This window comes from Corvus kubaryi, unplaced genomic scaffold (genome assembly GCF_017639235.1).
Source record: "Corvus kubaryi isolate FWS band 111438036 unplaced genomic scaffold, C.kubaryi_AGA036_p1.0 37285, whole genome shotgun sequence".
NCBI lineage: Eukaryota > Metazoa > Chordata > Aves > Passeriformes > Corvidae > Corvus > Corvus kubaryi.
Genome location: NW_024581089.1, coordinates 157,466 through 182,194, shown reverse-complemented (window position 1 = coordinate 182,194; position 24,729 = coordinate 157,466). Strand labels below are relative to the sequence as shown.

The window sequence follows — 24,729 nt, the reverse complement described above, 5'->3', positions numbered from 1 at the left end:
CAGTCCCATTCTTCTAACTTCATTTTTTGCCATGGCAGGACAGCTTTAGCAAAGCCTGAGCCATCATTCATTTCACTAGGAACGGGATGTTTCATGGTCCATGTTTCTGAAGGAAAAGTAAAATAAATTTGCAAACTGAGATTATGCTCTGCTTTGCGCAGTGCTCTTGCTGGCTGACTGCTCGTCACAGCCACAGTATCTCCTGTGCAGTCATACACTAGAACCTTTTATCTACTGCAGAGGCTGGACGGAACAGTTGAGCTGGTGGGGTGACAAGAAAGATGAGAAAACCGAAGAGGGAGGTGTTGACTTCACAACACAGAAAGTTCACTGCAGTGCTCAAAGCAGGACGATGCTCTTTTATTTCTTTGTGGAAGATTCAGAAATCCATTTTCAGCTGCAACTGTCCATAAAACATTTTAAATAAAAGGAAACAACAGCCTGAAAACAAACAGAACCAGCTTCCCATGAAGGTCAGATTCACGCTTGGAATACATTTGCAGCTCAAATACGCCAGTCACAGGCACAGATTGGCACACACTGGTCTGCTTTGTGCAATTAAGTGGCCACAATCCAGCTGGACGCCCAGGGGTGTGGCTGGGCCAAGGATTCATGGAGGCAAAGACTGACCTGTCTATCACAAAAAAAGCAAATTTGAAACTAAAATTTTAAGTACATACAAAGCTTAACACGAGAAAACTTGGGCAATGTCCTGCCGCAACCATTTTTCATACAACGGGTGTGTGCAACTATATTCAGCCAGCATGTCTCTCACACAGAGCTTTCAGCAAATCTTGCAAGAGAACTGCTGGGATAGAGCTTAAATCACACACGGTTTTGCTTCAAAACCCCACCAGTCAGCCCTACAAAGAACACAAAAAGTCCCAAAAGATTATAGACCACTTCCTACTCAACAATGCTGAAAACAATATGGAAAAGTTATGATATGCTTGGTCGTCTTTGTTGCACTGAGATCTCATTTTCCTTAAGATATTTAAACCAAATATCATGATGATGACGATGGCATATCTGAATTTTCTCAACCAGCATTATGACTAAAACATTGACCTATGGACCTTTTTTCCAGAATATACTTGGAGATAATCTCGCCCAAAGGTCTAAGTAGCAGGACTGCAGGCCAAATTTTACAACACACACTGGACAATGAAATTAGAAGTGAAACTCCAGCCACGTACAGGCAGAATGGAAGCATGTGTCAGTGAATGCATGAGACCCATATAATACTCCATTGTTAACATTTACACAGCAGAAAGCAGGACAGATGGAAAAAATCTTTTTTTTTTGGTGATTAGAAATGAGCATATATTACTCTTGGTGAAAAAATACCTAAATAAAAAGCTATGAACCACTGATAGCCCTCCCAGAAGCATTACTCAGTCTCTCAGGCTTCTCAGCAGAAGTCTTGGGACTTTGGAGCATGACAGTCCCTCAGTCTCACTTTCCTGTCACTTCTTTTCTTTGTAACCATCAAGGTTAATGGGCATCACTTCCTGACATTTTCTAAGACTTACCCAAAACTAATAAGCTCCCCTTGTTCATTTTCATTTTGATAAAAGATAACTGGAAATCCCAGTAAGTCACTCCCGAGATTTTACAACATAATTTGTGCTAATAGTGAGCCCTGTTAGACTGCTGCAGACTCCTAAAGGACGTCACATCACTGCAGAGCTAAACCTAGACTAAATAAAAAATACCAAGCACGTCAGGCAAGGTTACCTTCCCCAGCCATGGGTTGTGTGAAAGCTTGGGTGGAAGATGGAGAGATATCTGAAGTAGAAAAGAATAGTTACTCATGAGCTTCACTTACCCTGATATCCTAGGAGTTACTGAGCCATCATTAAATCACTCTGCAGCTGTACTAATGCACCCTCCTCCAACTATAACAACTTGCATATTTAATGAGACCACTGATTACCTTCATGGTGCAGCTGCAAAGCCTGGTACTAGGGGTAGGCGGGGGAATGCAGGAAAAAGACTCTCCCAACTTAAGGCTTTCTGAAGGAGATGAGGTCTCTCCCCAGCTCCCAAGCCAGCAGCTGGTGCCAACTGAACTCTCCTCTCTTCCTTCAAGCAGGAAAATTATCAATTTTGCCAAGGGTGATGTGAAATTCCAGCCTAAGAATAACCATGGAACAAGTCAACTTTGAATCACATTAGCTCTGCTTGCTGGAAGCTATGGCCCTTCACACTAACCCTGAGTCTGTAGTGCCCCAAATCTGCAATGGAATCAAAGGGGGGAGCAGGAAATGACCTCAAGTTGTGCCAGGGGATGTTTAGATTGAATATCAGGAAAAAGTCTCTTGGGCATTGGAAGAGGCTGCCCAGGGAAGTGGTGGAGTCACCACCCCTGTAAGTGTTCAAAAAACAGGAAAATGTGGTGCTTAGGGACACAGTGTAGTGATGGATCTGTCAGTGTTAGGGTAGTGGTTGGACTCAATGATCTTGGAGATCTTTTCCAACCTTAGTGATTCTGTGATTTTATGTTGACACTTGACACAGAAATTGGCTTCACCCAGTATGTCCCAGAAGAGGGCACAATCTTTACACTGAAGAAGAGGCAGCTGCTCTCTCAGCCTTCCTCCTCTATGTGGCTGCAAAAGCAAGGTGACTTAGTGTACCTTGGTCATCCTCAAAACTGCCTTTTGGAAGGGGAAATCAACTCAAATTGCAAGGGGAAAACCTGCAGTGTATCATATAAATGCACCTCAGGAAGAAGGGTAATACAAAAAACCAAAACAAACGAGTTTCTTCTGGAGATACCTCTCTCACAAATTCAACAGGTGAGCTCCAGAGAATTACAACCTCATAACTTTGTGTTTTGTCATCCTTATTTCCTACTATGTGGACACTTAACCTAAGGAACAAGACTTAAAACCAGCCATCAAATCATCAATATCTTACAAAATATTGGTATTTGTCAACAAAGCACTTCTCAATCATGTTCAGCTTGGGGTTGTCACATATTCCTAGTCCAAACTGTAAATTTAATTATCAGATTAAAGATTTTTTAATGTAATGTATTATTTTCCAGGAGTTGGACTTTGATGATCTTTATGGGTTCCTTCCAACTCAGGATATTCTACGATTCTATGGCTTCTTGCTGGTCTGTTACAACTAACAACATATCCTTTAAATAATACTTCAGTTGCACACATGCACACACATACACATTATGAATATGAAACAAAGACTGTTACCGTGTGTGTATGTATGTATAAACACACTCTTGTCGAGCTCTGAGGTGCAGAACTTTGTGCACACCACTTACCTGCATGCCATTTTCATCATTCTTTTACAGTCACCAGCTGATTGACCTAGAAACTAAGAAATGCATTCTAATGTCCACATTTCCCGAGGGACAAGCTCTTGGCAGCCACAAATCATTATATACTTGGTGATTTCAACAGAACCACCCCATTTGTACAAACTGAGGTATGGACGCTGCACTTCACTAGCTATAGTGCTAGTGCACTTCACTAGCTATTAGCTGCAGCTGCTCATCATATTCTTCAAAACACAAAAATCCCATGTATTAACTTTACTGTCATCATAGCTTGGGGGGAAAATAACCTAACAAACCCAAACACCCCCAAATACAAACAAAAAGACCCACCAAAGAAAAATTGCAAAAAGTGGAACATTTTGCAGATATTTTGCAATATTCCATTTTGTTTTTCTGGAAAAATCTAATCCATTTTAACAGCACTATTTCTAAAAATAACTGTCTTGATAAACTGATAACAAAGGAATCTGTCAGTAATCTTGCATAGCTGCTGCAAATACACAATGGCCTGGACTACATTAGTCTAGAATCAAAGAAATAGCTCTTTTCTAGCTACAGATTCCTGAAGAGTAATTTGACATTGAAACAACTTCTTTGCACTCAAGAAGTGGTCACACCAACAAAAGCACAGGTTTTTGTAAAAAACACTCTAAATTTTGTGTGAGACAAGACTCTGATCGTGCCTGTTCTACTCAGATGCAAGGCCCTGACCCTGCAGGATGCGCTATTCAATTAGCTCTCTGAATAACACAAAGCCCCATGGAAAACAACGTGCTCTAACAAGCTGAACCTAGACAAACCCAAACAACAGATACGAGGTGGGAGTCTTGACCTACAAAAGTATATGAATTTTAGCAGCTTACATCTGGCTGTGATGGATTCTCTTATATGAGACCTTTTAAAGCAAGATGGGAACATTTCTAAAAAAAACTATCTAGGTCAGGAGCAAGTTAGGGCCTTCATAAAGCAGGAAATGATACTGACTATCATGATCCTTTGATGAAAAACCAATCAAACAAGTAATCCAAACAACATATGAAAGGGACGCAAGAAACCTCTTGCAAGTGTCAGGAACTGGTTTCCGAGCACTTGATAGCAATGAACCAACTCCCTTACCTTGTTTACATCCAAATACTCTAACTTTGGCACTTCTGCTATCTCTTGCTCCTCACTGCTTCCTTCATCAATGTCACTGTCCTCATCCTGCGTGGAGTCTCTCTTCTGCTCCGCAGAGGAAGGTTTGGTGCCCTTTCTGTCAGGTTCTGCCTCTCCTGGGTTCCCAGCCATGCTGGGCTTCTTCTGCTCTGCCCCTTCTTCACTGGGGAATGTTTCCCCGGCCACGCTACAAGAAGGACTATCAATGCCACTGTCTCTGTTGGGAATTTTACCATTCCCATTCAGTTCTGCAGTTGAGTCTTTGTTGCCAAGCTCCTCTTCGGGCTCTTTGCTCACAGCCACAGCAGTACAGTCTTCATGGCTTTTGTTATCACCTATGCTCAGCTCTTTAATTTTCATTATGTCTGTGTTAGTTAGATCCATAGTGCATGGTATGTTGGGCTCAGCTTCATCCAGTTCAGTTTTGTCATTTGTGGAAGAGCCACTGGAAGCCGCTGTGTCACAGTCACATGAGCTCGTCTGCTTGGATGAGTCCAGGACAGGCTCCATCTTAAGAGCTAAATTTAGCTGGTTTCTTTGAAGAACATGAACAGGTTGCCTGTGGGTGAAGAGAAAGCACCACAGTCATATTAACACTCAGGTTTCACGAGTGCCCTGAAAGAGACAGTCTGACTGTCATTTGATTCAAGTTGTATTTCTTGCACCCCACTGACAAACTCAGGAGGCAAGAGTGTGCACACATTGCAATAATAATGACCACCCAACAACATCCAATAAAAAAACATCACCCATACATTCTACTGAAATGGTACCACCAGAATCCTGGGCCTTTAGTGCTTCCCATGTCACCTTGAAGAACAGTCTGGTTTGAGGGTTTGGAGAAGAAGGAATAGCCTTTAAAAAGAAGGAGCTGGTTCTGGGCTCATTTAAACAGGAACTCTCATTCTTCAACAGAACCAAGCCTTTGGGACAAGGTATTTTCTGTCAGAGAGGGTGTACCGAAGCATGGGAAGGCACTACTTTTCCTCTTTGAAAGACACCAGGTTCACCCAGGTGACAACACTCTCCAAGGCACAGTATGGTGCCTGTCTTCATCTCCCTCTTTGTGGACAAAACAACAAACAACCCATCACTTAGCTCCATCCGGCAGATTTATTCTTCAGGGAAAGTTTTCATGTGTTCATAAAATGAGCTGGTTTTACAGCAAAATACATATATTTTATCCAGTTTAGGGTCTTTCATATACAAAGTTTCAGAACAGCTGCTGTTCTACACAACACTGTTTCACAGTACACTATGCCCCTCCCTGCCTCCAAGAAGCAAGATCTGATGTTTATTATATCTTAGACAGAATACTCAATTATTTCATATAACAATCAAGTTCCTATGATGCAATTCCCACATCAAGCCAGCTTACAGAAAGCAGACTGTGGGCTACTTGCCTCTTTTAGAATCTTACCAAATTTAGCAGGTCTTAAGCTCCTTAAGCACAACTGTATACAACAAACTAAAATTCACAGCTTTTAGAAAAAGATACTTTGTCCTCAGTGAAGCTTTGCACTTCCAGTAGAAAACATCCCAAGAGGATTTTCTATGTGATCATTACAGTTAATGTTTTCTACTATTATAGCCTAAGTTAAAAATGCAGGAAAGGGAGATGAGACCAAATCTCACAAAGCCATATTTACCTAATACTTTCAAATTTCTCAATGAGCGTGTTGACTCCTGCTGATATTGGTATTTCTTCCTCTCCAGGTGCTAAGCTCCTTGATGACTTGGGATCAGCTGGCAAAGGCCGAGACGGTGCAGGAGGAATTCTTTCCTGCCCAGGTTTGAGATGGACAGGCTTAGGAGGTACTAATGAAAGAGAAGGGAAAAAACAGGAGGATAAATCTCCATCTTCTTTATCCTAAACTGGAAACAAAATCCAGACCAAGAGATATGCATTCTTTCCCCATTTTTTATAAACAGCACAGGTGCAGTCCTGAAGAATTGCTTACACCAAAGCAAGCTGCTAAAGAAAAACGACACGTTTCTATTTTGTGTTTCTACAGCTGGCTTAGCTGCGCTAACAAACCGGGCGGCTTGCAGCACTGCACCGCTTCCTCGTTACTAAACAGGATGCACAGCTTACACTTCAGTTTGCAAGTTTGCTTGCCATCTCAATCACACTAATGAGTTTCCCCTTCCATGACTTCTCAAAATGCTGGTGCCCCATTGAATCTCTTATATTGGGGAAAAGAAAAGGCAGAGGGATGAACCACATCCCAAAACAAACCATCAAAACCCAACCCAGCATGCATTTCAGTGCCTTATGTTTGCTTGGTCAAAAACGCCACAGGCAGAACATAACAGCTTTTCTTCCTCTCCTTCTCCCTCCCCCCTCTCTTCTGTGGTGTAGCAGTCTTCATGAATTTCCTTCCTCTTTTGGTCCTATGCTGCATTGCATATGATATAAATAAAACAAGTATTGTAAGAACACTCACATTCCGCTTCAGGACTCACAAGGAGGCCAAGGTACAAAGTTTAACACAGTATTTAGAAAAAATGGCATTAAAATGTAATGTCTTTAAAAAAAATGTATTCAGATCTTCCATTGATTGCAGAGTAAATGGTTTATCATACACAGGCAGTAACTCATGCAACTCCCATAGGCAGAAATGACACTGGAAGGCAGGAAAACCGATTGTGGGATTGTTCCCAAAGCACACACTGCTTGGAGTAGCACTGCCAATCTAGACTATCCAATGAGTTGACATGCTAAATGAGGAAATTCTAACTACATGTTGTATTAAAAAACATTTTCAAGAACAGTTTCTTTCAACCATTTCTGACTTTGATAATCCATTTGGCACATGTGATCAGCATTGTAATGGGGCTTGAGTTAGCAACTGTTCTGAATGTAATTCCAGGGTTACTTGCTTTAGGAGGATAAACAGAGGCGTATGCACCCAAAAAGTCAACTCCAATTGTCCCTTCCTTGCAGAAGGCTCTGCATCTCTTCTAAGATCCACATCAGCCCAGATGTCTGCCCTGCTCCAGCAGATGGGCAGCTGCCATAGTAGTCCATAGACAGACATTTCCTGAGGTCAATGATGAAGAGCTGTTAAAGCATTTTGGAGTTCTGAGTATAGGTCAGATTTTAAACTCCCTGCATTACTGAGTTTATTTCAACATGAAAGAATAAAACCAATTTTTCTAAGGATCTGAGCTTTAAGAAGACACTTCCTATGAGAGGATAGATTTACCTAGTCTCCAAAACCATCTGAAATTCCTATCTTAAAATAAAGGTGTTAAAGTCCAATTTTGAAAAGACTTCTAACAAGCCCTATCTTATGCAGGAATAACAGGGAAGCAGGAAAAGAAAATGTTCTTGCATATAAATGGGCTGGTGGAGATCTATGTTTTGTTCACCAGGTTTTCATGGGCACACCATGTGACCAGTGAGTGTCTGGCCATATTTCTCCTTGTAAAAATAAAAAACAACCTAAAAACAAGTATCCACAAAGCCATCTGGATCATCTAGCCAAAGACAAGCTCTGTGCTCCTTACAGAAGGTGCATAGTGCAGCAGGCAGACATGTCAGAACCTACCCCACATACCCCATCAGACCTTCAAAGTTGGCCCTGGTCCATAACACCCAAAGGTTTTAAAATAATATCAAAGCATTTACACTGGGTGTCACTGCTGTCCATGTAAACATTTGATGTCTTTCCGTTAGTGGATTCATCTGAATCACCTCAGACAACACATTCTGCACTGGACCAAAAGGAAGCAGGAAAATATTTTTATTAATTCTGAATTTTTACTTACTGAAGTAATGTTGAGAAATAGAGACATCAGCATGGAGGCAAACAACATTCAAGGAACAACCACTAATTAAACTTGAGCTACCAAGACCTCTAGGTGAAAGCTCCATAAAGATACAGACCTTGTGAGATGTTTCAAGCATGAAGTAGTATATTAATTTAATGTTTAAGGTTTACTTCCAGAAGCAGAAAATACAATGCTTTCTTTGTTGTTGTTTAAGGTTGAATTGCTTTTGTATAGATATTATAATTGGGAGGGGGTGGTGGTGCAACATCTCAGTGTGTACAACACTAAAATACCTTCTTTTTCAGATGACAATGACCATCTATCACATGGACCCATATCTTCTAAACATTTCAATTTATGGTCTTAGTATCTTCTTGATACTAAGCTTCTTGATCTTCTTAGCTTCTTTTGTTCCAAACACCTCTCAAACTCCATGCTTTTTGCATCCCCAAATCCCTTGAGGCAAGCACCCATTACATACATAAGTGTAATCAATTCTACAAAGCACAGGGTGGTGAGAGTAGGGTACTTGGCAAACTGGCATTACAGAGACCACATGTGATTTCACTGATGAAGAAACATGAAAACAATTTATACTCTTTCAAGAAATTTGCTGCAGTCTTTTCAGTAGAATTCAGAAGCCTGGGGAGACCAGAAGAACATGTGGAGACCAGCTGGAACATGCTTCTTTCTGACTCCTCTTCCATCATACTTTGGGATTGCCACCTATTTGACTATTAGCTGGCAGCTCTCTGGAAGTACCACAGCCCACACGTGATTGGTTTAGCTTCTATTTCATATTTTCAAAATACATTTGTTCCATTTAGGCATTTCCTGTTGCCATACATAGTTCTTACAATATATGGAAAGCAGATCAGGTTTAAACAATAAGATATTACTACCTAAATTACTTTTTTAAAAAATTATCAACAATGTAAACAATATTGTTAAATCCAACTTACACTTCACAGCTGCATGAGGTATAACGACAGGACAAGCAATATAAAGTGACAAGTTAAGTAATTGGTTATTGCTGAATCAATTTCTTCTTGAAGGCTTCTCTAAGTGGCTGTCTAACATTGGAAAATGAAGATAATAAAACCTTACCAGCTATACATTACAATGTAAAAGTAACTATTTTGCTGTGACTCAAATTGAAACAGTAATTTTAAAATATTACACTTTCTGTGCGATAGAAGCTTGTACAATTTCTAGGAGGACAAAGCCACTTGCCTTGGGGTTTCTGCAGAGGATGCATTTTGGCCAGTGCAGTTTTGGTTTTGGGTTTCCTTCCAGCCTGATGGAGACATTGCGCTGAGCTGATGTGCTGCAGCTCCCCACATGCTTCCAACACTGGATTGGAGTCAATGTTACATTTGATTTGGAAAGGAGAGCACGGGCAACCTGAGGGAAGGAGGGAAAGAAGTCAGTATTTATCTTGTTCTATTGATCCTGAAGAAAATTTGTGCTGCTTCTGGAGGTATGTCACCCATTCAAGTTCCTGAGGAAGGGAAGGGGGGTATGAGAGGGGTGAGCCATTCACAGTTATTACTCAAAACCAGCCACTCATAAGTGATTACAACCAATATATCCAGCCTTAATAATCCTGTTAAACTGCCTGACTGGTAAGATAGGCAGAATTTCAGCCATTCTGTCTTCAATTAATTATTTATTTCTTTACTACAGACACCCAAAATAAAAGAGCAAATATAAAAGTTAAAAACCACTTCAAAAGGATTTCTCCAAACAGAGCCACAAGTGCTATAGCATATAACATCGTGTTACTTGGTAAAATACAACTAAATTAGGGTGACTTAGAAATGTGTTCCACGTGGTGGGGATGGTACAAGTGCCATTTCTTTGGATTTAATCACTCAAGTTGTATTTTATCCCTATTTATTACTCCTCCTTATATAAAATATTAACATGCCTGCAAAATGCTCCGGTCTAGAAGACACCATTAAGATACCATCTAGTGTCAACACAGAAGTGATTAATAATGATTGTTGGTCTTTAGTTTAACATTGTTGATTCACTTCTCTGGGGACTCAGAAAACAAGCTATCACGGATCCTGCAGTATTTGATTTGAAGTTTTTTGGACTTGTGGCAAGCCTACATGAAACCCTCACATCAGCTTTATTAGTGTGTCATGAGAAGGTTAAAAAAAAGAGTTTAAAAAGGAATGTGGTTTAAAATTGCTGTATATGAGCATAAGAATACATAGGCTTCTGGAAGTACTCAGAAATGAAAAACACAACAAATTTAGAAATTTGAACATAAATGCACTAAAAAAGGGCAAAAAAACCATGACAAACATTCTTTCCCTATTACTGTCTTAAAATGGACTAGCTGAATTTACCAGAATCTCACTAGAGTGGAGGGTAGCCTGCATCACATAGAAAGGATTCACCTAAAGGTGAAAAACCAGTCTTTGCCTTTCTGCAATGTCTTCAAAAACATGGCTTTAGCTTCAAAAGTGAAACCTACTTTCAGCCAGATTCCTATTAAGATCAAAAACCTGAAATGAAAAGCACTCTCATTCACATCAACTAAATTATTCTGGATTTATATTAATGGTATTAAATCAGGATGTGACCTTTTGAATAAAGCCCCTGGAGTCTGTGCCATGCAGACTGCAGATTTTGTTGTCAAAGTAGATTCAGATGGCACAAATCTACTTACTGATCTCTGCCACCCAAATATACAATCCCTGAATTCCCCATATATGGCTGCCAGTTGTTGCTGGTTGAAGCTTCATTAGCATTTCTACCACAAAAATCTTCTTTTCAGCAGATTTGAGACCAGCTATTAAAACATCCTTCCAGCTAAAAACAGGAAATTATAAGTACTAGGTTCTATTCAAATATAATTTCACTTACCAGAAAAATGCTGTGAAAACAGAAAAGATTGTTAGAGCAGATTAATAGATTATTGCAAATACATCATGACTGATAGAATTTGCACTGATGGCTTGGCTTTGGGTGCCAAAACCTCCCTGTGACAGCAGCAGTGCTGCCACAGGCTAGATTTTAAGGGGAAGGACTGGGACTTCTTCCTTATGAACAGTAGCTCAACACAGCCAGAAATTAAAACAGCACACAAGGGAAAAACCTGAATTTGAGAAAATTAAAAGGGCAGCATGCAGAAAACAGAGCTCAATATTTCAGCAGGTATTCACCATCGTGTGACTGGAATGCAATCTAGCAAAGTTGTATTTTCTCAAAAATTGCTTCAGTGATCCAATTCCTCAGTGGACAAATCTCTGCACCTACCACAGCTCTAGAAAATACTAGAAGACCCCTCTAACCCATGCTATGTTGTTTGATGACACAAGCATGGCAGCAGTGTCAGCTCTGGCAAAGCACTGAAGTCCTGGTAGATGCCAGACATGTCCACAGTCCCCCACAGCAGCTGAAGGAGGAGAGCCACAGCTTCTCCTGCCCTCAAGCACCACATTCCTGGGGGATCCCCAGCTGATCATCTTAAGACGAGCCCAGCTACCCTATGCTGACTTTGGGTAAGGTACCAGTTACCCTAAGCATTCCCCATTCTTCTTCAACCACTGCCACAAAAAAGGACTAGCCTGTTGGTATAATTTTGTGAAGTTTCAAAAGGAATTAAAACCCAATTCCTTTTTCTTTCCTCCTGGGATTCATCGCTGTGAATGCAGGCCCAACCACCTTACTTTTTTTACTGAAAACAATGAGCTAGTGGCTCCTTCATTAGTTTCAAATGTGTGGCCCCACCAGACACCTCTTTTGTCTAGGTTAAAACCTCTAACAAGCTGCTTACAGTACTGCAAATAGAGTGTTTTGACCTTTATTTTATAAATTCAGACATAAATTTTTTTCTTCTACTGTGTAATCCTGTCAAACAATCATGGCACAGGATCCTCCACTGGTAATTACTCAACCAACACATCCATCTTGCCCAAAATTTGGCTCTGAATGTTTTAGGACTTGTGCTCAGAGGCATTTGCAGAGTAAATACTTCATGAGGTCTTATGCTACTTCCCATTAACGAAGAGGATCCAAAGGGCACAAGGCAGAAAATAAAATTGATAAGCACCTGGAAAGAAGAGGAACTTGGAAAGACACAAGTGCCTTACACATCAAATGTAGTGCTGGCCCTAAATCAAGAATAATACGCAGGGGCAAAGCACAGAAGTGGCTTTCATTCTTTTTACTTAATTTAAACCAAGCTGGTTCTCTCTCTTCATCTTTGATGTGGCCCTTAAGGACTGCTTTTGCGCAGAAGTCAAAAATTCCTTACATATTTTTTTAAGTGCTATAAAATGACTCGTGAAAACAAGATTTACTGGATTATTTCACACGAAACTATCTGAAAGTAAAACCCAGTTTGCCAAGTGCATTACAGGTGCTACTGGGAATGGGAGATGAGAGGGACAACATAAGATTCAGGTAATCACTCCCAAGACATCTGGTTCTGCCACATGTTTCCAGAAGTGGGAGCAGGTGATGGGCCCCTATTGCCTGCTCTCTGGCACCCACCAAACCTGCAGGACTCAACAAAGAACTGCCTCCTCCTTGAGTTTTGGTCCATTGTTGGATAAGGAAAACTCTTCCTAGACCAGTGTCCTGGCTGTGGCCAGGACAGGGCTGATTGTTGCAGTAGCCAGGAGGGGCATGGCTGGGACCTGGAGGTTATTCCATACCGAGGGGAAGAGGCCTCTTTCAGTTCGGGTACCCTGGGGGGGGGTTGGGGTTTTGCCGGTTTCCACAGGGTGAGTGCTCGTGCATGAATCATTCAGCTCTCTTGTACCCTCTGTTATTAATATTGTTGCTGTTACCCTTTGTTTCTTACTTCATTGCTGTTTCTAGTAAGCTGCTCTTCTCTCGACTCCTGATCTTCACCTTTTTTCCTCCAGTTCTCCTCTCCAGCCACCAAAGGGGAGGGACAGGGGGACGGTAGAGTGAGCAAGTGACACATGATTTGGAGTGTTTCAGTGGAACACTAAAATGGGGAATACCAGTCCTATACCACAACAGCCTTATTTGCCCAAAGTGAGGCACAAAGAGTTAACAACAGAGCTGCCCAGAGTGGGTTGGAAACGAGTTTGATGTTAGCATTTGTTGTATTACATATGGACCCACTGGTCACAGTATTGTGGAATGTGCCAGTACCCCCCAGGTGCTCACAGCAGGCACTCCAAAAACCTGAGCATGCACTTCCAAACTCATAAAATCCTGCCCTGAGATTCAGGTTTACTCTGTGCACTCCTTGTGCTTCTAATATATTTAAACTCAAGTATTTCATGTCTGGCTTGTAATTCTACTCACATGAACAATGATGCTTATAATTCCTCTGTTCAAAACCAATCCAAGCAAAGAAGACCCAGATTATTCTTCTTTTCAGAGGTAATTTTTTGTATTATTTTAATAAAATAATAGGTATTTTAGGCTTTGGCTAAGGCAAAACTTAAACAAAACTTCTGAAATGCCTCAGTTGAGCTACAATTTGTATTTTCACTGAATTGGAAAAGTAACATCAGTTTTTCTGACAGAATTCAAAGCCACCAGGAACATCATGGCACAGAGAACTTTCTTGAGTGTCTCCTCTTATCCTCACTAACTGCACCCAGAAGAAAGTCTGTATTTTTGAAATATTTCCCTTAGACGCAGTCAGAAACTTGAAGGCTACAAATACTTTTTTCTAGTAGACCAAGATAAAATACAAGGATTTTGGGTGCTCCACTAAGTTTAGTAGTAGAGAGACCAGTTGAGCCCAAGTGGTTAAACTCCAGATCTCAGGGTTTTCTACCACAACACAAGCCAGGTAAGGATCTTGTATTTGACACTCAGTCCCTATGTAGCTATGTTCAAAAATAACCCCAGTTTAAAATAAAAAAATACCTTTTAGGTCTGTGATAGCAGCAAGAACCTGAAATGTTATGACAGTCTCTGGGTTTGGCACATCCTACATTAGCCAACCCACAGGACTTCTCCTCTAGCCCTCTGTTAGAGATTTTGCAGTATTCCCCCGAAACAAAGCAAGCCTACAGCTCCTTCGGCTGTTTCACACCTTGCCCCACCCTAGATTAGCTCCCAGCCCTCTCCTTCTGCTCAGCAACGAGCACAAAGCCTTTCCCACTCTGCTACCAGGTATACCCTATTTCTTCCTCTTGTGCTGCTTTATTAACTCCAGTATTTTCCTCAAACCCACTTAAAGCTCACCTCTTCCTCCTGTCCATGGCCCAGCTGAGACCTCGGCAGGGTTGTAAGGCAGTGTGTGGTGGGGCTGTACAGCCCTGCTATAAAACCCAGCTCAGTGACACTGACAACTATTAGCTTACAATTTTCTGGCATTCCAAAACATTAAATTCAGCAAAAAAGAGTGACAGCAAAGTCATCGCCATAAGCTTTCAGAAACAGATGCAATCAAGCAAACATTATGTTTCAAAGCAAGCAAGAATCTGGCATGGACTGCGATTCCCCACCAAAAGAAAGGCATATCACTTACTTGTGCTTGAGCAGAAGTTCACATATTTTTTCTTACTTGCTTAAGATCTAAGACAACCAAAAAGAAGGAAGAACAGCTCCTGCTGCAGCTTTCACTTCATGGGTTAAACGCCATGTTCACAGGAACTGACCTCCCCCAGCTCACTTCCGACCACCACTGCGGTTGGTGAGTCAAAGCATATAAACGTGGCAAATGCCCGTGGAGGAGCTGTGCTAAGCACAAGTCACAGGAGATTACTGCTGGGTTTGAGTTTCAAACCATCTGAAAGGCAATACAAAGGATGTGGATGGTTTAGAAGCCTGACTCTTTCTGAAATAGAAAAGAGAAAGCTAGATCATGGAATCATAGAGTCTCGGAATGGTTTGGAGTAGAAGAAACCTTAGACAAACACCATCTTCTTCCAACCCCCTTCCACTAGACCAGGTTGCTCAGAGTCCCATTCAGCCTGTTCTTGGAAACTTCCAGGGATGGAACAGCCAGAGCTTCTCCAGGCAGCCTGTGCCAGGACTTCACCAACCTCACAGAGAAGAATTTCTTCCTTATATCCAACCTAAGCCTGAGCGCTTTTAGTTCAAAGCCATTCCCCCTTGTTCTATCACTACATACCTTTGTAAAAAGTCCCTCTCCAGCTCTCTTGTAGGCCTCCTTCATATTTTTATAGAGCTTTTTGCTTAGATACAGTTCGATATTAATGCAAGAACAGTCAGTAACAGCAGTAACGTCATGGAAACCAGCAAAAACACAGTTCTCAGCACGCAAACTCTCAGTCTGCTTCACAGTCTGAGAAGGGAAATGAGAAACCATAAAAGTGACAATAAATGCAATTCCACCAGCAAGGGATGGAGTTTGTTAAAAGCTTTATATCAAATGTCTTGAAAATGTTCAAAGCTTCTTCTTCCCCTATCCTGCTCTCCCATCAGAATCTCCATGGGAAACAATAAAGGACAAAGCAAAATCTAAAATTTTCGTATAAACACTGCATTTCAGGGCAGACGCCATCTCTGAGGATCCACAGAGGAGCTGCTGCTTTGGGTTCTTACAAAAAACCACAATGTTGGCAAACCATGCCAAATCGCTCGGTCTGAGCAGGGCTGCCAGAAATTTGGTATATTCAGTCCACCTCATACCACCACAGAAATACAGACACAAAAAAAAGAGTTTTTCACAGAAAGAACCACATAGCTGAAATTAAAAAAATTTGTGCATATAAAGCATAAGAAGGACCAATAGTTTCCCTAGACCTATAACAGTAGGATTTGGGATTTTGGGATTTGGTGTACTTTTATCCTGTTCTGACTAATTTTAAATGCCTTAGATGAGGATGCTTTCACTAACAGATGTTTCTGTAGCATCTTGAGTGTCACTACTGAACATCATTAACATTGTATCTTCCATAAACCTGCATCAAGATACCCTACCTTTATTCTCATTAGATTCTCCTAAGGTACACGCCTGCAAGGTAATCCTAATAAAGGCTGTGCTTTACCAGCACTGGCAAACACCTTACGTCTCTCATCATCTGAATCACAAGAGACATATTCTGGAGAAAGGAGTTTTCAGCTCTGACTTCTGTTCTTCTCGAGCAGGTTTTCACATACAATTAGTAAACACCTCTTTTACACACTCATTTCAGTGCAGTTTCTGTATCTGTCATTGCAATCTTTTTTTTATTGCCCTATGCGGAACAGCACCTAATTCAGGTACCTGTGCAATGCTATTCCAACAGTCCTCTGCCTCTGGGACATTTCACATTTGATCCTGCAGCCAGGGATTTCTCCACAACTGCTTTAAAGAAATCATTACAGAATTTTAATTACTCATTTAATCTGGTATACTTCCATTTAAAGAATTAGCTTTTCAACAGACCTACATCAGCCCTTCCCTCACAACAATACAACACACTCCTTGTCCCACTCAATGCTCCCCAGACAGGGTACTACAGCACAGTCCTCATTTTCTATCCTGCACGTAAATGGAAAAACCTCACACTCCAGACCCACATTTGTCCAGCCAGAAGCACTGCGGGCACAGTTAGTTCAACATGAAGCAGGAATGCATTGTCAGAACAGGCTCTCTGACCCCCTACCGTTGCAGGGGCAGCTTGGGCACTAGGGCCTTTCCCTTAGACACAGGTTAGCTGGCAAACTGCTATTAAAACAGGCTATAAAAGTGATTCTTAAATGTTTACTCTATATTTATATAATTACAGTGGTCAGGAGAAGATTTCTGAGTGACAGAAATGAGGAGCTTCAACACCTAATTCTGTATTACAGCACTACTTAACACAGATGTGTAAACCAAATCCCTGCCAAGATCTTCATACTTACCCAAAGACAAGATAAAGGAAAGGCAAAAATGCAAGCATGTCTCAGAAATCCTACCAGTCGAAAGTCATTACATACAACCTTACACTGGGGCAAGGAAAAAAAAAAACCCAAACAAAAAAATCAAGCAGGCATTCACTTCTAGTTTTAGGCTTTTTATGTTGCTCTGAGTACAGCTGGCCACCACATCCCCCACAGACAGCACAAAGCAAGGATCCTTCCAAGGCCAGTCAAATATGCTGCTTCCACCAAAGTGGCAATGATAACATCTGTTGAGATGTAATACAGGATCAACTCAACATGCCACTAACAGAGAAAATTTAAACTCCCTTCCAGGACAAAAAGCCAGAATCTGTCATTAACTGTATGAAAGGTCATCTTTCCCTAGCAAAGAAGAAAAGTGGTATTTCTTATTTTATTTTTATTTTGTAGCAGGCTGCCAAGCAAATTCTTGCCAAAAATGAATCAAGGGGAAAAACACACCAGCCGAATGGGAAGAAGGACCAGCTTCCAACCCTGGTGATTCCAAGGAGGCCTGAGGAGTGGAAGAAACAACCAGAAAAGCCATACTGAGAACAGAATAAATTCACTCAAAAGGAAAATGAGAAAAAACAAAGTAAAGCACCACAGAATATATTCTCCCCCAGGACTAACATCAGGCACAATAAAGCCCCAAAATAAAAATTTTTTTTCCTGTATGAAACAGGATGTGGTACTGCAGTTAGCAAGCACTTACCTTCAGCTCCTGAGGTTGTTGGTACAAAGTTAAAAAAAAAAGCTCTTGTGTTTCTACTGTGTTTTAACTGAGTCCTCTGTTAGCATCCACATGGACACTGAGGACACGCTGTCGGCTGCACAGCCCCCGCTCCCTTCAGCCACAGGAGTCAGCCCCATATGGTAGGGTTGTACTGAAACCTCTTTGTAAGAAGGCACCCAGCTCAACCAGGCTGACAGCCCACAGACAAGTCCAGGCTTACCACCTCCTGCAGAGAAGGAGGGACTGGGGGGGAAGCAGCTCCTTGCTGTGCATCACTGTTATCAAAGCACTGGACAGATGCAAATCCCAAGAGTGGAAAACTCCACATATAATTATTTCCTTGCCAATAACTTCTAAGTGTTTATAATTTGAACTCTGCTGAAGTATAGATGAGGACTGATGGATTTTGGGGGGCTTGGGGGATTTTTTTAAGTAGTCATATACGTTCTCTCATGTGTTTTAACACAAATATTGTAATTTCTAGATCTGTTTCTGTAGTGCTGCTATGATAACAAACTACACAGATAACGAACTACAATGTCCTGAACCAATAACAAGGTTGTGTGCTCCTCCACAGTATCACAGAATCATAGAATGGTTAAGATTGGAAAAGATCTCTAAGATCACCAGGTTGAACCATCAATCCCCTCACCACCTGCATGTTCACCACGAACCAATGTCCCCCAGGTGTCACCTCCACATATTTTTGAACACTCCACCACTGTCCTGGGCAGCCTGTGCCAGGCTTGACCACCTTTTCAGTGAGGAAATTTTCCCTAATATCCAACCTAAACCTTCCCTGGCACAATTTGAGGCTGTTTCATCTTATCTTGTCACTTGCTACCTGGGAGAAGAGACTGACACCCACCTAAGTGGTAACTCTCAAGTTCTTTCATGCTGTTCTGTGACAAACTTGTACCACAGTTATTCTTTCTTATTTTGTTCATATTTGTATCCCTCTGGAGAGTACCAGTCTGGCCTTAGATTTCATCTCTCAGTTTACTTGGACACAGGTGCCCACCAGTAACTTTTGCATTAGCATTTCTATCATACCTCAGAATTCGGGCATATCTTACAGATCTGGTCCCAAACTTTGGCATTATGACTTCAAGCCTCTGGTGACATTCCCACAAGGCACACAGGAAAGACGTTTCCAATTTGAAAAAACATGTTTAATCTCTCCATTTAGTGCTGGAGACTGTTCTTTGGTAAGCAAATTCCTGCATTTAGCTATAGTCTTCTCAATATTTACACTTGGCCTGCTTTTCATATTGACATACAGAGAATAAACATTAGGGGATAGTGAAAATCAAATCCCCATAAACGGAAGGCAGTCACAAACTTTTATGATTTAACAAAGTGTAACAAACAGGCTCTGAAAATCTCATTCTTCTGGAGGAAGTATTTAGCTGACTCTTCTCCCCAAATGGCACAGTTTAATTAGGCTAAACTAATCAGCACAGTAACTTTCTGTGACACCAAGATCAAAGGTAAAAGAGAAAAACCCCTGAGACTCTTCCACCCAGTAAGAAAAGCAGGTTAGATGACATGAAAAGACTGAGGCATAAAGAGTGACAAAGTAAAGGAGAAGAAGCCTGGGGCAGATGTCAGCCAGCCTGACATTGCAGGTGACAAAAGCCCTGCCAGAACACTGCTCACAGCACACATCAGGAGATTCAACCATCACACGAGGCTGTCAAATGCTGTTCCTAGAGAACTAGAGAAAAGAAGGTAAGAAGGGATGAGCAGCCAGACTCATCTCTTTGGTGAATACAAGTCTTGTCCTACTTTTGTGTGCTGAAATGCACAGCAACTAGTTTAACTTCAGCAGTAGATTTCAAGACTTAATTCCTGCATTGGCCAAGGTGCAGATACCAAGGTCCAGACATCAAAGTCCATCTTAAGTTGTTGCAGGTACCTAATTTAGAAGGGGAAAGGAGAATTAGGTTTTCATTCATGTACTTCATTACAATTAACATGAAACCCAGAACCCATGAATTAGTAACTGTGTTTTGCTTTGCTTTTCTCTTTTGCAAAAGGATTCATTGAAAATAGAAGATAATGGGCCTTTCTCCCTAATTTTTTCTTGAGTTCAGGATTGAGTACTGGGCAGATAACATGCCCAGAGTAAAAATTAAGGTAAGCACTTGAAACAGACTAGAACACTTTCTAAGGAAGTTTTAATTATAGCCAAGTATTTCTCATCATAATTTTACCCTCATCCTTCTCATTCTAGCTAGGTCAGCAGAAGCAATGGCATTTCTCTGACGCACAGGACAAGTCCCACACACCACCACTGTGGGGTCCTTCAGCACAGCAGCAGCATTTCAACACCTTTTCCTCCTCCTGCCTCTCCCCCATTCAAACTCACTTTGCATCTCATGTTTCTGGTTGTTAACTCAATTTAGCTCTGATCGCCAGATTTAGTCTGGCTGCTTCCTGCATGACACAGGGATGCTTATCCATGGACTACTCCTGGTCTCCCAGAAGGGAATACTCCATACAAAACTAATCCCTATACAGTGTCCTCAGAGAGCAGCCAAAGGCAGCTGAGCATGAGGTGCAGTGTGTAGCTGCAACTATAAATGCATTTTCACCATGGATTTCCCAAGCTGAAGCTGTCATTTTGCCTGACAGCCTCAGAGCGCTCACTGACGTCAGATGTCTATATCACCTCTAAGATGCACACACTGGATCCCAATGAAGGGATGCAGGCAGAATCTTTATTTAGCATTCCTGAGACTTTCCTCTTAGACGAGCACAGACATGCTTTTTTTTTTTTCCCTTGACAAGTAAAAGGTTTTTCATTATGATGAAAGAGTCCTAATTTATAATTACACTGATTGTGCAAGTCAAAGATCTATTTCAGGCTAATAATACACCTGTGACTTCACATCTGTACTACTTTAACACCGGAATTGCAACACCAGAGCAATCCATTACCGTAAAAACCTAAAGAGATTTATTCTACAAACAAATTACTGCAGCCAAAGCCATCTCAAGTTGTTTCTTTCAGATTACCTGCAGCTGGGTGATTTACTGTTCCAAGATCAAAGAGAAAGATGGCAGATCTCCAATTTCCAGAACTGGTGAGTTGTGGGGAGAGGGGGGAACAGAGAAAAGCATTACACTGCCCACCCTCCAGTGATTTAAAAGGCATTAAGTTGAGAAACAGCCTGATCTAGTCCTATGAGAAAATTCCAGCCTTCAGTCAAAACCATGTAAAAAAATGCTTCATGTGCTTCATTTCTTCTTTTACTAATAGCTTATTAAATTGTTATTCCTAATGACAAAAGTGGCATGCAAGGATCTCTCTCTGCTCAGTTGATGTCCCTGTGCATCTTCTTAATGCCACATATTGCAATGTGTAAGATCTCATCTGACCAGCAAGGTGAGTAAAAATTATCCTCCCCTTAAGATTTAATGACAATATAATTCATCTCCAGCAGTGTCCCAAACAACTGGCTTTCTCTTTATAAACCTGAATTGTTTTATTAGTTTTAGTAAACCAATAATTAGCCTTTTCTGATTTAAAAATCTATTTAGGTACTAAATATAAGTAGGTAAAACTGAGCTCAGATTCTTTGCTACAGAAGTGAGCTTTCCAGGGCAGGACTAGCTTTTCTGTGTGACCACAATGTACTGTCACTCCATACTGCAGAAATTAAGAAAATTCGACTTCATTATTGAAAAGCACAGGGAGTATTTTTATGCTATTTTGACAGCAGAGCTGCATATTTCAAAATCCAGAACAATTTTACAATAATCACTAAAGGAAAACATTTCAGCTCTCAGTGTCGCTCAGTAGCACCCTACTTGAAGCTTAAAACTTTCACAGAAAGTGACCAAGCCACAGAGTCTCTGAGGCTGGAAGGGGCTTGGGGTTACCACCCAGTCCAACCCCTCTGCTCAAAGCAGGGCCACACAAAGCAGGCTGCTCAGGACCTGGTTTGACTAGTTCCAAGCATGGACATGCATATTACAATATGACATCTATAATAATATTTTTGTCCCTTTTAAAACAAATATAACAAAAGAACAATGTAAATTATCAATAAATATTGTTCTCAAAAAATAAACCTTTTATTGAGAAAAGGACACAGAAAAAAAACCATTTCTGACTGATGAGCTGAACATGGGCAGCAGCTGGAGAGAAGAAAAACAGGTCAATGTGGTGCCTCTGCTGTAGACTGGATGATCAAGTACCACGTGGGCTCACAAAAGCACAGTCACAGTTTGGAAGAGCCTTTAAGAGCCTGGACAGCACTGAGAGGCTAAAAGCAAAAGCATCACTAGTCCCATGCCTCTTCCTCATATCTGTACTTCCAACAAAGCAATCCCACACAGTGACTGCAAATCCAGCACAAGGAAAGCCTTGAAGGGGTCTAGCCAATGTGAGTGTCTACTTTTTGGAGACTTGTAAGCAGCCCATGATGTTGACCAAAGGTCCACACTACACCTGCACTGGTTTCTCAGCTGACTAGAGAACACAATCTTTACCCTTCTTTGCAGCCTCAGGCTCTGCACCCTACTCCTCCAGAGACCAACACACCCAAGTTATCCCAGAGCAGCTCCTGAAGTGAAACTCCACGTCTCTTCCAACTCTGGGGGGACACACAAACATATTCTGTACTCTGCAGATGGAGGAGCAAAGAGCATTCTTTCCCTTGCACAACCATCTCCTTAGCTTAGATCAATGCTTCCTCACTCTGTGATCCACAGTCTCTAAGATCCAAAGTGAGAGCAAGGAAAAGAACATGGGAAAGGTTAAAGGTGTCCATGGGAACAAATGCACAGATAAATAAAGTTGAAGAGACTGAAAACCACTGAACCAGCTCCAGTATTTTGGAACCCAGTCGCGGGATAGCATAAAGCATCCTTTATTTCAACCTAAGCTCCAAAGAAAGTAACACTAGATCAAAGGCCTGTAATAAAAGAGTACAGAGAAAAACTGGAGTAAAAGGAATTAGTATTAGTTTTCCCAACTAGACTTCAGTTAATTCATTGTATCTATAGCAGCTATTTCATCTCTCCCATTATCTACAATTGCACTTTCATCCAATCTATAACCACTACAGTGTGAAAACCAAGGACATTTTGTAAGAACCCAGGTTATCATTTGGGACATCAGTTATAAATTACAAACAATAAAATCCTTGTGAATGACTGCTAAACGTTCATTCTAAAGAAAACACAACACACTTCATCTCAAAATTGCATTACAACTCTGCCGGCAATTATTTTAAAGAAATTTTTTAAGAAACTGGAAGCTCAAGCTGAACAGAAACAGGTAGCAATTTCAGAATCAGACCATTAACCAAAAATATGCATTCAAATTAATATTGTGAAAATAGTATACATTCTCTCTTGCTTAGGTGAGAGCTTTCAATTCTGAAGTAAACTTAGACAGAGTGTGGTCTATCATTACATAAAATATAACTGGCAACTAGCATTTTCCAATACATATGTATAGCTAATACGGGTAATTATAAACTATGGTACTTGCACAGGACGTCTGAATATTTTTGTTTAAAATTATATTGCATAAAACAGCACATACTGCATGGAAGTCACTGTTTAACTAATTACTGGTTTCCATATAATTTCTGCATCATTATTCCATATTACTCTTTTATTAATGGAAAAATCTCAATGCATACAATGTATGCTTGATGGCAAAGCTTCATTATTGAGAAAGGATGACTGGAGGGATTTAAAAATAAATGCTATTACAGAAATTTAGATGCTATTAAGAAAAATGCAAAGAATTCTCACTGTAGAAGAAAAAGAATAAAAGAAAAGATCATTACGAGATTATTTCAGATAATAAATGACACTTGTAATGAATTTACAATTTTGAGCTCTTAAAATAATTGACACTGAAAGTGTAATTTAGTAATATCATCACAATCCTATCAGTTGCTTAGAATGGGTTGTAGATAAATAATTTTTGTTCGGTTTGAGTTTTTCAGATCTATTATGGCATATTGGCTTCAGAGAGCTTTAACTGCTGCCGACATCATGTCACAAGGAGAGGAACAAGACTTCTTTCAAAGCAGTATCTTTACATGTAAAGTGAGGACCCAAGTTAGGACCAATCAAATAAAAATCAAAACAGTAATACTAATACATCTCCAAATTGCCTAGGACACTTCCTGCTTCTTTGACAGCACGTTGGTGTCAGCAAACACTGTTGAGTCCTCCATAGCACTTCCAAAAAAGAAAAGAAACAAAAACCCCCAAGCACATGCATACACAAATTGCAGTAAAGTCTGATTATGCCCTGGCCACCCTGCTCCACTCTGGGAATGGTTGTTACACACCAGCTCATTGACTGTCATTGATCATGGCACCGACTGGCTGCACAGTCCTTAGCCACACTCATTGTGGCACTGAGGTCAGCTTCTGCATATGATGGGCAAAACCCTCAAAACACTGTGCTGATAGTCACCACACAAAGTTACTGCTCGAAAGGCACCTTAAGCCACGTTATCCTAGCTCATAAAAAAATTGAGGCTAATTCGGAGATGCTTAGAGCTCAGGTATCTTCCCCCCGTATCCAAATCTGGCATTCATAAATATATGCAAAGTCTGCACCAGCCACGTTTTCCACCTGCCCTGCTTGGGAGGGACAGCTCTTCTCAGAGAAATCAAACAGGATGGCTGCAGCTCTGGCAATTTCTAAGTTAGGCCAAGTGCACAGCCTGTTGTGCACATCCTGTCGTACACAGCCCAGCACGCACAGCCCTGTTGTTCCCCCACACTCACTCCAACGGGGCCACCACACCGCTGTGCCGTGGGGCCACCCCTCCTCTTGTTCAGAAGGGAATGAAAGACTGCCCATGTTAGAGAGGGTGTGCAGGGAAGGCTGCAGCACAGTGAGTAAGAGGCTTTGTTGGGGAGTTGTGGAGGAACAACACTTGATTTCTGG

General features: G+C 41.1%; 1 protein-coding gene across 6 annotated transcripts in view; it reads right to left on the bottom strand.

Annotated features, from left to right (window-relative positions):
• Positions 1 to 24,729, bottom strand: part of FGD3 (FYVE, RhoGEF and PH domain containing 3) — a 102,570-nt gene that overhangs the window by 39,145 nt on the left and 38,696 nt on the right. For 5 of the 6 annotated variants that reach the window (XR_006015792.1, XM_042026618.1, XM_042026614.1 and 2 more), the window contains exons 2-4: positions 9,470 to 9,640; positions 6,109 to 6,277; positions 4,421 to 5,018 (exon numbers count right to left, since the gene is read on the bottom strand). Coding sequence is in view for 5 of the 6 variants with exons in the window: in XM_042026618.1 (XP_041882552.1) it covers positions 4,421 to 5,018; positions 6,109 to 6,277; positions 9,470 to 9,640 (938 nt within the window). In the remaining variant the exon portion in view is untranslated. Of the gene's footprint in view, positions 1 to 4,420; positions 5,019 to 6,108; positions 6,278 to 9,469; positions 9,641 to 14,717; positions 14,832 to 24,729 lie in introns of those variants that run through there. The other variant, XM_042026616.1, reaches the window with a different exon arrangement.